At 43.6% G+C, this 13961-nt stretch overlaps 1 protein-coding gene across 2 annotated transcripts in view; it reads left to right on the top strand.

Moving 5' to 3' along the window:
* The window catches only part of kif19 (kinesin family member 19), a 62757-nt gene that overhangs the window by 31412 nt on the left and 17384 nt on the right, over nucleotides 1-13961 (top strand). For both annotated transcript variants that reach the window (XM_061708620.1, XM_061708621.1), the window contains exons 3-7: nucleotides 2322-2432; nucleotides 3333-3420; nucleotides 5027-5163; nucleotides 10391-10516; nucleotides 10597-10791. In XM_061708620.1, coding sequence (XP_061564604.1) covers nucleotides 2322-2432; nucleotides 3333-3420; nucleotides 5027-5163; nucleotides 10391-10516; nucleotides 10597-10791 — 657 coding nt within the window. The remainder of the gene's footprint in view (nucleotides 1-2321; nucleotides 2433-3332; nucleotides 3421-5026; nucleotides 5164-10390; nucleotides 10517-10596; nucleotides 10792-13961) is intronic.

Below are 13961 nucleotides of genomic sequence, written 5' to 3'. Positions count from 1 at the left end.
GTGGATGGTGACAGTTGCCTCCTCTGTTGGTCCCATGATGAGTAGCTGTCAACGTTTAGGGGGTATTGAGGATTTTTACACTGGATCACTTTTGCTTGGGACAGCTGCATGGACCATGTGGGGACATGGATGTTTTCCGGTGAAGGAAATTTAGGGACGAGGTCCAAAAGTAGGCAATTTTAGATATATGTAATGCAGTATTTGCTTAAAGTGCGATTAGATTGATGAAATGGGATTAGTTTTAGATGGTGAGAAGTAGTTCTTAACTTTTGTCACCACCGGAGCTCCTCCCTCGTTCTCCAAACTGAGAGCATCGTGGCCGCTGTCTACTGGAGCGGATCTTCTTCATACCTGTCTGAGATTCTCCACCACCACATCCCATAGAGCACTCCGTCAGCCGGGAAGCTCCCAGGAAGCTCCCAGGACCAGCTTAAAACCACCCCTGGTCATCCCGTTGCTGGCCCCCCCTTCTCCTCCCTTTTCTCTCTTTTGTCCTGCTGGTGGTCGTGGGTGGCTTGTAGCTTGCATTACGGAGCACAAGTCTTTCCCCGACCCTGCACCCCAACCTGGGACTTGCTGATTGGGCCGGAGCTTCGGGAGCTGCGTGCTGGCCTGCGGTCCCCACCCCTGGTCATCCCGTTGCTGCTTCCACCTGCCTGCTGTGCTGTTGCCGTCCCTGACCCACCAGTCTGGCCCTCGGCAGGAGGGTCCCCCCTTATGATCCTGGTCCTGCTCAAGGTTTCTTCCTCCTAAAGGGGAGTTTTTCTTGCCACTGTTTGGCTTAAGGTTTTTCTCCCACTAGGGGAGTTTTTACCTGCCATTGTTTATGTAATAACTGCTCGGGGGTCATGTTCTGGGTATGGGTCTCTGGAAAGCGTCTAGAGACAACTCTGTTGTATTAGACGCTATATAAATAAAATTGAATTGAATTGAAAATTGAAAACCAGGGGGGACAGAGCCTTGGCTGTGACCCCCAGACTCTGGTACTACTGGTACTACTGGTACTATAACTGGTACTATAACTGGTACTATAACTGGTACTACTGGTACTATAACTGGTACTACTGGTACTATAACTGGTACTACTGGTACTATAACTGGTACTATAACTGGTACTACTGGTACTATAACTGGTACTATAACTGGTACTACTGGTACTATAACTGGTACTACTGGTACTACTGGTACTATAACTGGTACTATAACTGGTACTATAACTGGTACTACTGGTACTATAACTGGTACTACTGGTACTACTGGTACTATAACTGGTACTACTGGTACTATAACTGGTACTACTGGTACTATAACTGGTACTACTGGTACTACTGGTACTATAACTGGTACTACTGGTACTATAACTGGTACTATAACTGGTACTATAACTGGTACTATAACTGGTACTACTGGTACTATAACTGGTACTATAACTGGTACTACTGGTACTATAACTGGTACTACTGGTACTATAACTGGTACTATAACTGGTACTACTGGTACTATAACTGGTACTATAACTGGTACTATAACTGGTACTATAACTGGTACTATAACTGGTACTATAACTGGTACTATAACTGGTACTACTGGTACTATAAGCCCCCAGACTCTGGAACTCCCTCCCCCTTCACACCCGGGCAGCCCAGTCTTTACATAGTTTTAAATCTCAGTTAAAGACCCACCTTTTTTTCCTTGCTTTTTAATTAGTGTCCTTTTATATTGTCTTATTCAGATTTTGTCTCTTAGCCGTTTTCTTGTCCCTTTTTTATGTCTTGGCTTTTTAAGCACCTTCTGTGAAGCACTTTGGTTGCGGCTCAGCCGTTTGTTTAAGTGCTTTACAAATCAAATTTGACTTGACTTCTTTAAACTTGCCACCATAAACCCACCATAACGTTTACGGAGCTGTGTACATGAAGGGGATTGGATGAGGGGACTCGGGCTGATCTGAACGATGTTGCCGTTTAAGTCTGTTTTGTTAGTTATAGTCTAGAAGTTTGTTTTTTTTGCTTCAAATTTTGACTAGATTTATAGAATATGAGACTTATTTCTTGTTTGTACAGTCTCACCACAATAAAAGCGTCTCACTAGAAATACGGGATACATTTGAAACGGGTATCTGACGTCATGTTTCAGGCTTCACCTCACTGACCTGAGATCACATTCACTGGTTCATCCGCCTCTCCACTGTGACTGATGGAAGACACGCTCCATCCAGTCAACGGCCTGCCTGGATGTGAACGTGGGCTGGGCCACGAAGCCCCTACTCCTGCCGTGTAGCCGCTCTCTGATTGTCCTGTCTCTCCGTTCTCTGTCCTCCTCAGATGGTCGTCCTCATGGACCCCATGGAAGACCCAGACGACGTCCTGCGTGCCAACCGCTCCAGGGAGAAGACCTACATGTTTGACGTGGCATTCGACTTCTCAGCCAGTCAGGTGGGTCTAGAGTAAAGCTGAGAGAAGTGAGGGTAGTTCCTACGGGGAAGCACAGGAAAGGTTTAACCCTGGTGCTGTGTTTGGGTCAAGGGAGGGGGGAGGGAGACGAGAAGGAAGGAAGGAAGGGAGAAAAGATGGAAGGAAGGAAAGAAGGAAGGGAGAAAAGATGGAAGGAAGGAAAGAAGGAAGTAAGTAGGAAAGGGAGTAAGGAAGGGAGAAAAGATGGAAGGAAGGAAAGAAGGAAGTAAGTAGGAAAGGGAGTAAGGAAGGGAGAAAAGATGGAAGGAAGGAAGGAAGTAAGTAGGAAAGGGAGTAAGGAAGGGAGAAAAGATGGAAGGAAGGAAGGAAGGAAGGAAGGAAGGAAGGAAGGAAGTAGGAAAGGGAGTAAGGAAGGGAGAAAAGATGGAAGGAAGGAAAGAAGGAAGTAAGTAGGAAAGGGAGTAAGGAAGGGAGAAAAGATGGAAGGAAGGAAAGAAGGAAGTAAGTAGGAAAGGGAGTAAGGAAGGGAGAAAAGATGGAAAGAAGGAAGTGAGGAAGAAAGGAGAAAAGAAGGAAGGAAGTAGGAAAGGGGGTAAGGAAGGGAGAAAAGATGGAAGGGAGGAAAGATGGGAGAAAAGGAAAGAAGGGAGGGAGAGAAGAAGGAAGGAATGGAGAAAATAAGGAAAGAAGGAAGGAAAATCAAATAAGGTAATAAAGGAACAAATGACGAAAGGGAGGTAGGAAGAAAAAGGAGTAAAGGAGGAAAAGAGGAAAGGAAGAAGGAAGGGGAGAGCATGGCAGGAGGAAAGGAGGATAGAAGAATTGGGTCATTTTGACCCAAAGACAGCACAAGGGTTAAGACGGAGTGGAGGGTTGTTCCACACGTGTGTTCCTCCCATGATGTTTCCCTCTCCGTTGCAGGATGAAGTGTACCGAGCTACAACCAAAGGGCTCATTGAAGGCCTCATATCGGGCTACAACGCCACCGTGTTCGCCTACGGACCCACTGGTGAGCACGTCTGTGTGGTGGTGGTCTGATGAGTTTGTGCACAGGGGTGGACAGTTGTGGATACGTGTTCAGAAACTTTCCACCGGAAGTTAATTTATACATAATATAAAAATAAATGCTGTGCATGTCTTTATTCTGCCAGATGAGAGCAGCGGGAAATGAAGCATCTCAAAGACACTAATATAATGCCGTATGCAGATATACAGGACTGTCTCAGAAAATTAGAATATTCAATTCAATTCAATTCAATTTTATTTATATAGCGTCTAATACAACAGATGTTGTCTCTAGACGCTTTCCAGAGATGCAGAACATGAACATAAACATAAACATAAACCCCTGAGCAATTATTACATAAACAATGGCAGGTAAAAACTCCCATAGTGGGAGAAAAGCCTTAAGCCAAACAGTGGCAAGAAAAACTCCCCTTTAGGAGGAAAGAAACCTTGAGCAGGACCTGGATCATAAGGGGGGACCCTCCTGCCGAAGGCCAGACTGGGGGAGTCGGGGACGTCAGCAGCACAGCAGGCAGGTGGAAGCAGCAACAGCAGACATCCACGTAGGCATGTAGAATATTGGTAGGATATTGTGATAAAGTTCTTTATTTTCTGTAATGCAATTAAAAAAACAAAAATGTCAAACATTCTGGATTCATTACAAATCAACTGAAATATTGCAAGCCTTTTGTTATTTTAATATTGCTGATTATGGCTTACAGTTTAAGCTTAAGATTCCCAGAATATTCAAATTTTTTGAGATAGGATATTTGAGTTTTCTTAAGCTGTAAACCATGATCAGCAATATTAAAATAATAAAAGGCTTGCAATATTTCAGTTGATTTGTAATGAATCCAGAATGTATGACATTTTTGCATTACAGAAAATAAAAGACTTTATCACAATATTCTAATTTTCTCAGACAGTCCTGTACAGTTAACTTTAGTTGGTCTGAAATTTTATTCTTAAAAAATTATGGATTTTTGGAGGCAATTGTCACCATCTGTTGGATGCAGCAGAAGTTCTTAGTTTGTATATGTTAGTTAAACTTTAATACCGCACGTATGTACCCCAGCTGTATCACCAAACCTTACTCATACATAGTCCTTGGACTCAAATAGTCCCGTTGTGGTGCGGATGTGATGGAGGAATAACCGTTCAATCAAATGTATTGAGTTGTGTTGAAGGTTTCTTCCAGCCACCATCAAGCTTTAGTCCCATGAATGACTATAACTCTATATAACTGATCACTCACATGGGAAGCTGCCAGCCTTGAGTGGTGCAGCCCTTGTTCAGTCTGAACGGCAGTGTAAACCCCCTACCTTATCTTTCTGGTCAGCGTGAGTCCGTCTGCGCCTGCTGGGCAGAGGATTACGCATAGGTTTCACTTTCTACTTTCAGCTAAGATTTGAGGAGTAAAGGAGTCGTGCTCGTCGTCCAGGTTGTCTAGTGGGGACAGACAAAAGCACGTTGAGGACCGTCAGTCCATCAACTTACCCACCTGTCTCTTTGGCTCCCTACCATGTGCATAGAGAGCTCTAAAAACAGGGATTTAAATGTTGTTTTCATGGGAATAATGTTTGTTTGACTCTCTTGTGTTTCCTGGTCAGGTTGTGGGAAGACGTACACCATGTTGGGGACGGACAAGGAGCCCGGCATCTACGTGCGCACACTGAACGACCTGTTCCGTGCCATCGAGGAGACCAGCGACAACATGCTGTACAGCGTCTCCATGTCCTATCTGGAGGTACGTCTCCCAAAACGTCCCTCCAGAGACCAGTTTTCATTACAAGACGAGAGATTCATGTACTCCACGCCACACTGGCCAAATGGGCTAAAAGAGGAGGCTCATCATCACTCGGGGCTTTCTTGTTGTTTCTTATGACTACGGCTGGGTATTGAAATCCATACCTTCCTAGTATTGCTTTGATACCATCAAGTTTTGGAAAAACTGCCTCAAATCACTCAACCTGCACATTAGGGCTGAACGATTTTTGAAAATAATCTAATTGCGATTTTTTTCCTCAATATTGCGATTGCGATTTAATATGCGATTATTTTTTCAAGGTCTTGTTCTCATGTATTTTTCAACTACACAAGCAATAAATCAATATTGTTTAATAATAAACAATGTCAGATTTATTTAAAGCACAGATTACAACAATAAAGAAAACAAATCTAGGGCTTTACATCTTTAACACGTCCACACACGAGTGTTATGGGTCGTTCTCTCTGAACCCAATCACACAACACCAAAACGAGGCGTAGTTTAATAGAAAAACACAGAAAAACTCCCACAGGGAACAAAAAAACCTTCCTCACAGGAAACTCAGAACTTCTTCACAAATACCTTAAAAATCACAGAAAGAACCACCAGCAAACTAACCAACAAAGCTCAGAGTTAAGAAAAGAACCAGCAATGAACAACTCGCAGCCGCTCTTTAACCTTTAACCTTTAACCTCTCCTCCTGATGAGCTGTCGGGCTGCAGGTGTGGTTTAAGGCTGATTTATGGTTCCGTGTTACACCAACACAGAGCCTACGCTGTAGGGTACGCGGTACGCGCACCGTACGGCGCGCATCGCCGCGTAACCTACGCTGTAGCCTACGGGTTAGGTTCTGCTTCGATTTATCGCGGAACCATAATTCAGGCACAGCGCGACTTCACTGTCCGCCGGGGCGCGCCCGGCTCGTCACCGCGCGCAGCTCCTCGCCACGCCGACTCCGCGCTCACATATTTAATAAATGTATAAAGCCCATATATTTATAAAGCCCTGCCTGGCCCGAGCCCTAACACTGAGGCCATGGTATATAGGTTACACGCGGACACGCGGCACTGTTGACTTTTTTTCCCTGCCAGCAACGTGACCAGATCACGTGACTGGTCAAATCGCAGCCTTTGCGGTTAGAAAATCTCGTTTTATCACATCGCGATATTATCGCAAATGCAAATAAATCGTTCAGCCCTACTGCACATGTTTCAGACAATCTTTGGGAAACGCTGTTTGTGGGTTGGGTGTGTTTGAGCAGACGTGTCTCTCCCTCTGCCACGGAGGTGGATCTACCCGGGATGAGAGCAGCTGCTGCGGCTCCGCACTGCTGCCATCTGCTCTGTGGAGGTTTTACCTGGTTTTACTCGGTACATCTCGCTGGTCACTAGCCCAGTGTCTGGTCCCAAGAGTCTCTGCTGTGTAAATGTGTAGACCGCTTTGAGTAACCGCGGCAGAGACGCTGAACTCTGTTAGCGGTGTAGGGCACCGTAAACCCCAGGCGAGAGTCTCCAGGGCTTATTTTCAAGGATACCCAGCCCTGTTTATGACTCACTGAACCTGGTTGATGCAGTTTGTTCAGGACCCGTTAACAACACTAATTCCTCCCTTTTGAAACCATTTCTTCCTTTTTTGTTTGCTGCCTGTTTTCCTACTTGCTTCATATCATTGCAGTACCCCCGACGGCCATCGTGGTGAAGGGTGGCGCTAATGAGTCTCATTTCTTAAAAGGAGCCTCATGCTCCTTTAAACAAAGTCATGTAAAACAATCAATTAGTCGGTCTTTGCTTTAAATCTTTCAGCTCAGCTTGTTGTGTCACATCCATCACAACTGCAGTAGCACGACCTTTAACACATTATACATGTCAGAATATATTAAAGAATAACTTTAAAACATCTGTTCCTTTTTAAAATGAGGTAAATCAATCACAAATCAACAACACATGGTATAGTACGGCATGTAATTAAGTATTTAATGAAAGTTAAGTGGAAATGCTACGTATGTGTGAAACACCAAGTACCGCTCAGTGCTGCAATGGGGAGAGAAAGAAGCAGCACGTTGCACCTATTATAGTCTTCATCAGCGGGTGTTAGCACTTCTATAACATTTTATCTGTGTGTGTTAACACAATGCCAAAGAGGAGAGACATCACCAATGAACTTAGAGAAGCAAAAAGTTAAAAGGCTGTTTTTTCTAAACAATCTGAGAGAGAAAAATGACTCACAAATGGAAAATATCTTTCACATCAATCTTTTCAGGACTGGACATCCCAGCATGTTCAGGAGCAGTCTTAAAAATGTATCTGGTTTGACAAAAAAAATTGCAAAGTTATGTTTGTTTTTTCTTTCTCAAATAAATGCGCTATTGTGAAAACTTTGCAAATTGACGACTTGTTGGAGGATTTTATTCATAACCTTTAGGTGCACAACCTCAGTTTTGCTAAAGTTGTGCTTAAAAGCACTAAGTATAAAGATTAGCTGGTCAGGTTTAGTCTGACGTGTGCAGGCTGTCAACATAATATAGAATAAAAGAGGGAAAAACATGGACAAGGTTTTCTTGGGGGAAGAAATAAAAATAAAATAGGACAAAGCACGAGGCAGATGATGAATAGAAGTCTCCACACAAAGAATGAATGTGGAAAGAACATGCAGCCTTCAATGTTAAAGCAGCAAATAAGCACTTGTTGAGCACAGACTTCATGGGAGGGGCGTTTGTTTCACCGTCAAGCGCCGCAATTATGTCCACTTGAGTGACAATATTATTACTGCCGAGCTCTTTATCGGCACTCTGAGTGGGAGGAAGAGGCATTTTTCCGATGAAAACGATCACGTTTGAATGCGGCTGCTCTCTGACCTGTATTGATTTCATCACGGTGAATCCTGACACAAAGGTGCATGTGACGTGTGTTTGCTGTTTCCAGGGAGCAATCTGTTGCCGGCGCTGCCTCGTCACAAAGAGGTTAAGCGCTATTTTATGAGTGAAGTGAACGCCTGAGTGAAGTGCACACATCTGTTCTTGTTCCAACCTCCCTCCGTCACGTGTACAGGACTGTCTCAGAAAACTAGAATATTGTGATAAAGTCCTTTATTTTCTGTAATGCAAAAATGTCATACATTCTGGATTCCTTACAAATCAACTGAAATATTGCAAGCCTTTTATTATTTTAATATTGCTGATCATGGTTTACAGTTTAAGAAAACTCAAATATCCTATCTCAAAAAATTTGAATATTCTGGGAATCTTAATCTTAATCTGTAAACCATGATCAGCAATATTAAAATAATAAAAGGCTTGCAATATTTCAGTTGATTTGTAATGAATCCAGAATGTATGACATTTTAGTTTTTTTAATTGCATTACAGAAAATAAAGAACTTTATCACAATATTCAAATTTTCTGAGACAGTCCTGTACATAAACACAAAGAAATCCGTTCCTTTTCCACCTTTTTTTTATGTTTGTATTATTTTACATTAATGGGATGGCATAGTCAGGGTTGGTAGTTGCAGGATGAAATCTGACACCTCGGTATCCTTTAAAAATGGTCGTTGACGTCACAACTACTCTGGTTTACTCTCTAGCGCCACCATAAGGGCTACGTTTGTCTTCTTTAGCATCTTTTTGAGTAAAATGTCCTGAAAACGTACAGAAACAAAACAGAACATTCAAGCTGGAGGGTGCTCTTAGTGCCACACTCTCAGCCGTGTTTAAACTTCACTAGCAGTAAGAGTCCAGGTGGGAAAAAATAACATAAATAAGCCTCTTGTCGGCCTTTCTTGGCTGGACGAAAAAACCAAACTGCCTGCAGATTGTCGACGACTGGTCACTTTTCCAGGATGTCACTTCCTGCTCTTGGCTTTCATGTGGCCGAGTGGCCTTCAGCTAGGACGTCGCTGTTGGTCCAAAGCTGTCACCTGAATATTCCCTCTATGAAAGGAGGCTACTGACCGCCGGCCACCCAGCAGGATCCTAACGATGGATCTGGTGTTTGTGTACCAGCCTCCAGTCCTGAATGGAGGCCTGTCTGTACTCAAGCCTTCTCACAGGTTACACAAGGGTGGACATTACATTCTGATATTAGTTCAGAGTGATTTAAAGCAGCACTATGTAACTTTTCCAGCTTAATCTAATATTTCATCATCATCATTGTGATGGAACATCAACTTCCAACAGGTTTAATGAACCTCTGTCATGGTCTGAGGGGTCTGTATCTCCTTCACTGGTACTATGTAACTTTGAGGAGCATGGTAGGAACCCTGCCACACTAAAAAACTACACATTTTTACGGCTTTGACTGCTTTACGGCATACGTCACTTCCCCCTCCTTCCCCATTCGTAGTGGAGACCAAAGCTGGGCGGGACGTGGAGCGCAGAGCTCAGCAGAAGCTGGTGTCATGGCCGAAAATAAAAGTTTTATCGGAGGAGGTGAAAAAAAGAAAGCGGGAGAGTAACAAGCTAAATGCCCGGACAAGAATAAACATTGGCCCGGCGTTCACTCGCTGGCGTGAGCTGAAAGATGAGGAGGGATGTCCGACAAGAGAGACAGAATTGTTATGATACAAATGTAAATGTAGAGTTCTATGTTCAATAAGAATCAACATTACAATGTTTTCACATACAGGGGATTCGTCTTGGGTTCTAGTATTTTTCCTGAGAAGTGTAAAATTGTGCAGGACTGATCTGCAAAATATAAGGAATGGGCATTCAGTTATTCACAGGTTATAAAGTATTTTCTTATTTTGTCAGTAAGTATGTTGGACTATTAATTTATGACGAAGTCCCTCTAAAAAACGTGACAGGAAAAAGGTGCAGTAGAACAAAACCAGAGCGCATTATCTGTCTGAAACAGGACGGGGGGGCGGGGGAGACTTCACTAATAAAACCAAGTTGAACTTAGTGATTTTCAACTTCATTATATTATATTGTTTAGCCAAAAATAGATACATTACCTCTTCACTATCCATCCTGCAAACGACCGCTGAAAACAGAAAAGTAGTTTTGAAAGTCCGTCCCGTCTTCTCTCATCAAAACAAATGCAGCGACGGGGACAGGAGTTTTCCAGCAGTACGCGCTGGTGCTCATGGGAAATGTAGTTCTTTCTGGTAAAGCACTACCGCTTTTGTCCAAAGGAGCCGCCAAACTCAACAAAAGATGAAAGTTACATTGTGCTGCTTTAAGCTTTTATCTTCTATTTCTGTTGCAACAGATCTACAATGAGATGATCCGTGACCTGCTGAACCCGTCCTCAGGGTTTCTAGACCTGAGAGAAGACTCTAAAGGTGTGATTCAGGTGGCAGGCATCACGGAGGTCTCTACCATCAATGCTCAAGAGGTACAGGGTAACCCGACACGTCACAACACGATGCTCTTAATCCACTAAATCCACCAACGAGTGTTTCCGTGGGGTTTCAGATCATGGAGCTGCTGATGAAGGGCAACAAGCAGCGCACGCAGGAGCCCACGGCGGCCAACCAGACGTCGTCCCGCTCCCACGCCGTGCTGCAGGTGGGCGTGAAGCAGCAGAGCCGCTGCCGCGAGGTCCTGCAGGAGGTCCGCTTCGCTCGCCTCTTCATGATCGACCTGGCCGGCTCTGAGCGAGCTGCACAGGTGCGTGTCCACGCGCTGCTGGAAACCAGCTTTCATTTGCTCTCACGGAGATCTTTCTTTGGTTTGCGCAGTGTTCGGACTAACACGTTATTTAGTAACGCGTTACAGTAATGCCGTTAGTTTTGCGGTAACTAATACTAATACTACAGTGAAGCTTTTTTTCCCCACACGCGGAGACTGGAGGAAACGTAGCGTGTGTTTATTCAAAAACATGACGGTCATGAGCCAAGAGAAGGAGAGTTTCTCAACATGGAGATATTGTCATTACGGTAATCCCTGGTTTTTCGCAGGGGTTACGTTCCAAAATGAACCCGTGATAAGTGAAATTATTTTTACAATTATTATAGAAGGTTCAAATTGCGGAGATCAGCCCCGCCTCTCACGTATTCCACTGCTCTTCTGATGCTGCTGCATCCCGACTCTGTAGTGTCTTTTTCTCCTAAAGCCGCGGTGCAGGAGTGTTTTTACCAGACAAGAAAATAGTTATGGTTGTTGTTGTCGCTCTTTTTTCTTCTGGGTAAAAAGATTCTTCTAAACCGACACCATTGGTTATATTTGAGACTGTAATGAACGATTCATCAAAGAGTCCCGTTCCTGAGCTGCTGCTGAAGCTCATTGGTCGTTCTCAGCTTGTTGCTAAGCAACCAACGTTATTGACACAGGAAGTGAAGAAGCGGGGAGACTGTTTAGCCAATCAAAAAATCAGCTTTTAAAAAAATGTTTTTATTTAAAGTAACTAAAAAGTTACTTTTCATAGTAACGCATTACTTTTTGGTCTAAGTAACTGAGTTACTAACTGAGTTACTTTTTAATGAAGTAACTAGTAACAGTAACTAGTTACTATTTTTCAGTAACTAGCACAACACTGGGTTTGCGTCAGCGTTACCAGAGACGTTCTATAACCGAGACAGCCCACTACGGTTGTGTTTTCTGTATCTGTGTCACGTGACTGCCACACCCCTTTAGGAGACAGGAAGTAGGTCCTGAGTCTATTGAGTCCTATGGGAAAAGTGAACGTGAGCACAGATTATTACCAATTCCTTCGCCCCATAGTAACCTAAGTAAATATGGGACCCATTTTTCAAAAGCCACAAACCTTCTGAACATTCTGACACCAAAATGGAAATTTTCAGACCGACAGATTAGGAGAAAATGAACTTTGTTTGAGACCTGTCTCTGTCTGAGCAACACACTCTCGCCAGATTTGGCTCTTATCGTTTTCCCATCGGATAAAATGAAGTTTAAAACTAATATAAAACTTGCTTCTTTGGTTAATAATACTGTTATTTTTATTATTTAAGCCTTTTTTGGAAGAAAGTTGTACTGTATCTAGCGTTGTATGTTCCAAAACGATGTAGGGAGAGGGGCGGCCACGCCCACTTAGGAGACCGGAAGTGGATACCATTTCAAACCATTGCCAGTAACGGCAATGCGCTATCTTGTGTATAGAGGATCTTTGGCGTTACTTCTGTTGAGCTCAGGCGGCAGCTCAGGTGGACATGGGTGTTAGCCTGCAGGCTGCTTCTGCAGAACATCATCAGCTGCAAAACCACCCGAGACCCCAGAGGATGTTGAGCTGGGAATATTTACTCAGGGCGTCACGGTTCTGACAGTCATCTCATGGTGTTACATTTATTCTCTCTTCTCTCTTTGTAAACCAAGAGAGGAGCACGATTGTTGCAGGTGTAAACAATACGATGCAACAGTTAAGTATCCGTGACTTTATCAGCTGCAGCAACACAATTGAGGGATTTGGGGCCTGATCTCTTCCTCGGGAACTGTGTGAACATTACCGAGTGTGATTTCTGAGGCCCAGGATCCGAGCTAATCACCAGCACCGTCGTGCTTCCTCCCGCCCCCGATCACAGGTGGTCGTCAAACTGAGGCTGAAAGCTTATGTAGATGTGTGTCGTCATGTAGGCATGATGCTCAGCACCAAGTTCTGGTTGGTATGGTTTTTCTGTCATGTGAGTCAGTGACTAGTAAATCTTCTATCCCGGTACTTTCTAGCGTCTACAAATGCAGAAATGTTCATATCCTTCATTCCATTTATGAAGTGATTAGTCTCCTCCTGGTCTTGTTTCTCCGTGTTTATAAGAACTTCCTGGACTCAAAAGACCAGGATTCCTTGTGAACAGAGCATGTGCAGAAAACAAATTCCTGTTCCGTTTGATGGGGATATTCTGTTTGGTGTTTACATGACCCAATATTCAGGTTTTAAAAGGAGTAACCCAGGGGTTTTTAAAAACCGGAATATGAGCAAAGTCTGGTTATTCAAAGGGGTTATTGGTGTTTACATGGCTGTGCAAATTCAGGTTATTGCCAATATTCAGGTTTTAAAAGGGTCATTAATGCTGGAAATGCAGTCATTGATGGGATTCTCTTCATTGTTGCTGTCATAACAAAAGCTCCAACGTGAGACAGCATGAGATGAATATGCAACAGTGGAGGATTTATTTACCAATCAGACTGTTGGGACAATTCAGTCCCAAACCATCCATGAAACACACATATGACTTCCACTGGAACTGGAAAACAGAGTGAGAGAGCTGTTTTGCTCGAGGTGAGGCCGAGGGGAGAGTTTTCTCTATTTGGTTTAGTCCACTGATGAACCAGAGGAAGCAGGCAGCGCCATCTACTGGTCAACACTGAGATGACAAGCCCAAAGCCTTAAACCTTCAGTGTTCCCACATTTGAAAATGATTGAATCTAATGTGATTAAAGGATTAGAGGCAAGTTTGAAATGAGTTTGATGTATTTGGTGATATATATATCAGTGTGTCTGTGTGTCACTTGGACAAACTCTTCTCAGAGTTAAAATACTGAGGAGTAAAGGTAAATAAAATTGGTGAAACTTGGCTGTAGTTGCGTATGACTCCCGTCTGTGCACAGCTCCACTTCATGTTAGCATCTCAGTTTCTATGTTCAAAGGTCTGAAGGAAAATAAAACTCTCTTTGAGTTCAGGGTTTTGTTAAAGGGGACCTATTAAAAACAGGTTTTCTCTTGCTTTAACATATATAAAGGGGTCTCCCCTCAGCCTGCCAACTCAGAGAAGGAGGAAACAACCAGATTCTGCAGTGTCTGTACAGCCGCCCGGATGAGCCGTCCAGTGTGATGTGGATCTACGAGCCAATAAGATTCTGCTCCCGTCGTTACGGAACCAAAATGC

This window comes from Cololabis saira, chromosome 19 (assembly GCF_033807715.1).
Source record: "Cololabis saira isolate AMF1-May2022 chromosome 19, fColSai1.1, whole genome shotgun sequence".
In the NCBI taxonomy this organism is placed as follows: Eukaryota; Metazoa; Chordata; class Actinopteri; order Beloniformes; family Belonidae; genus Cololabis; species Cololabis saira.
Note: the sequence above shows the minus strand (reverse complement) of the source record. Positions and strands in the feature narration are given on the sequence as shown.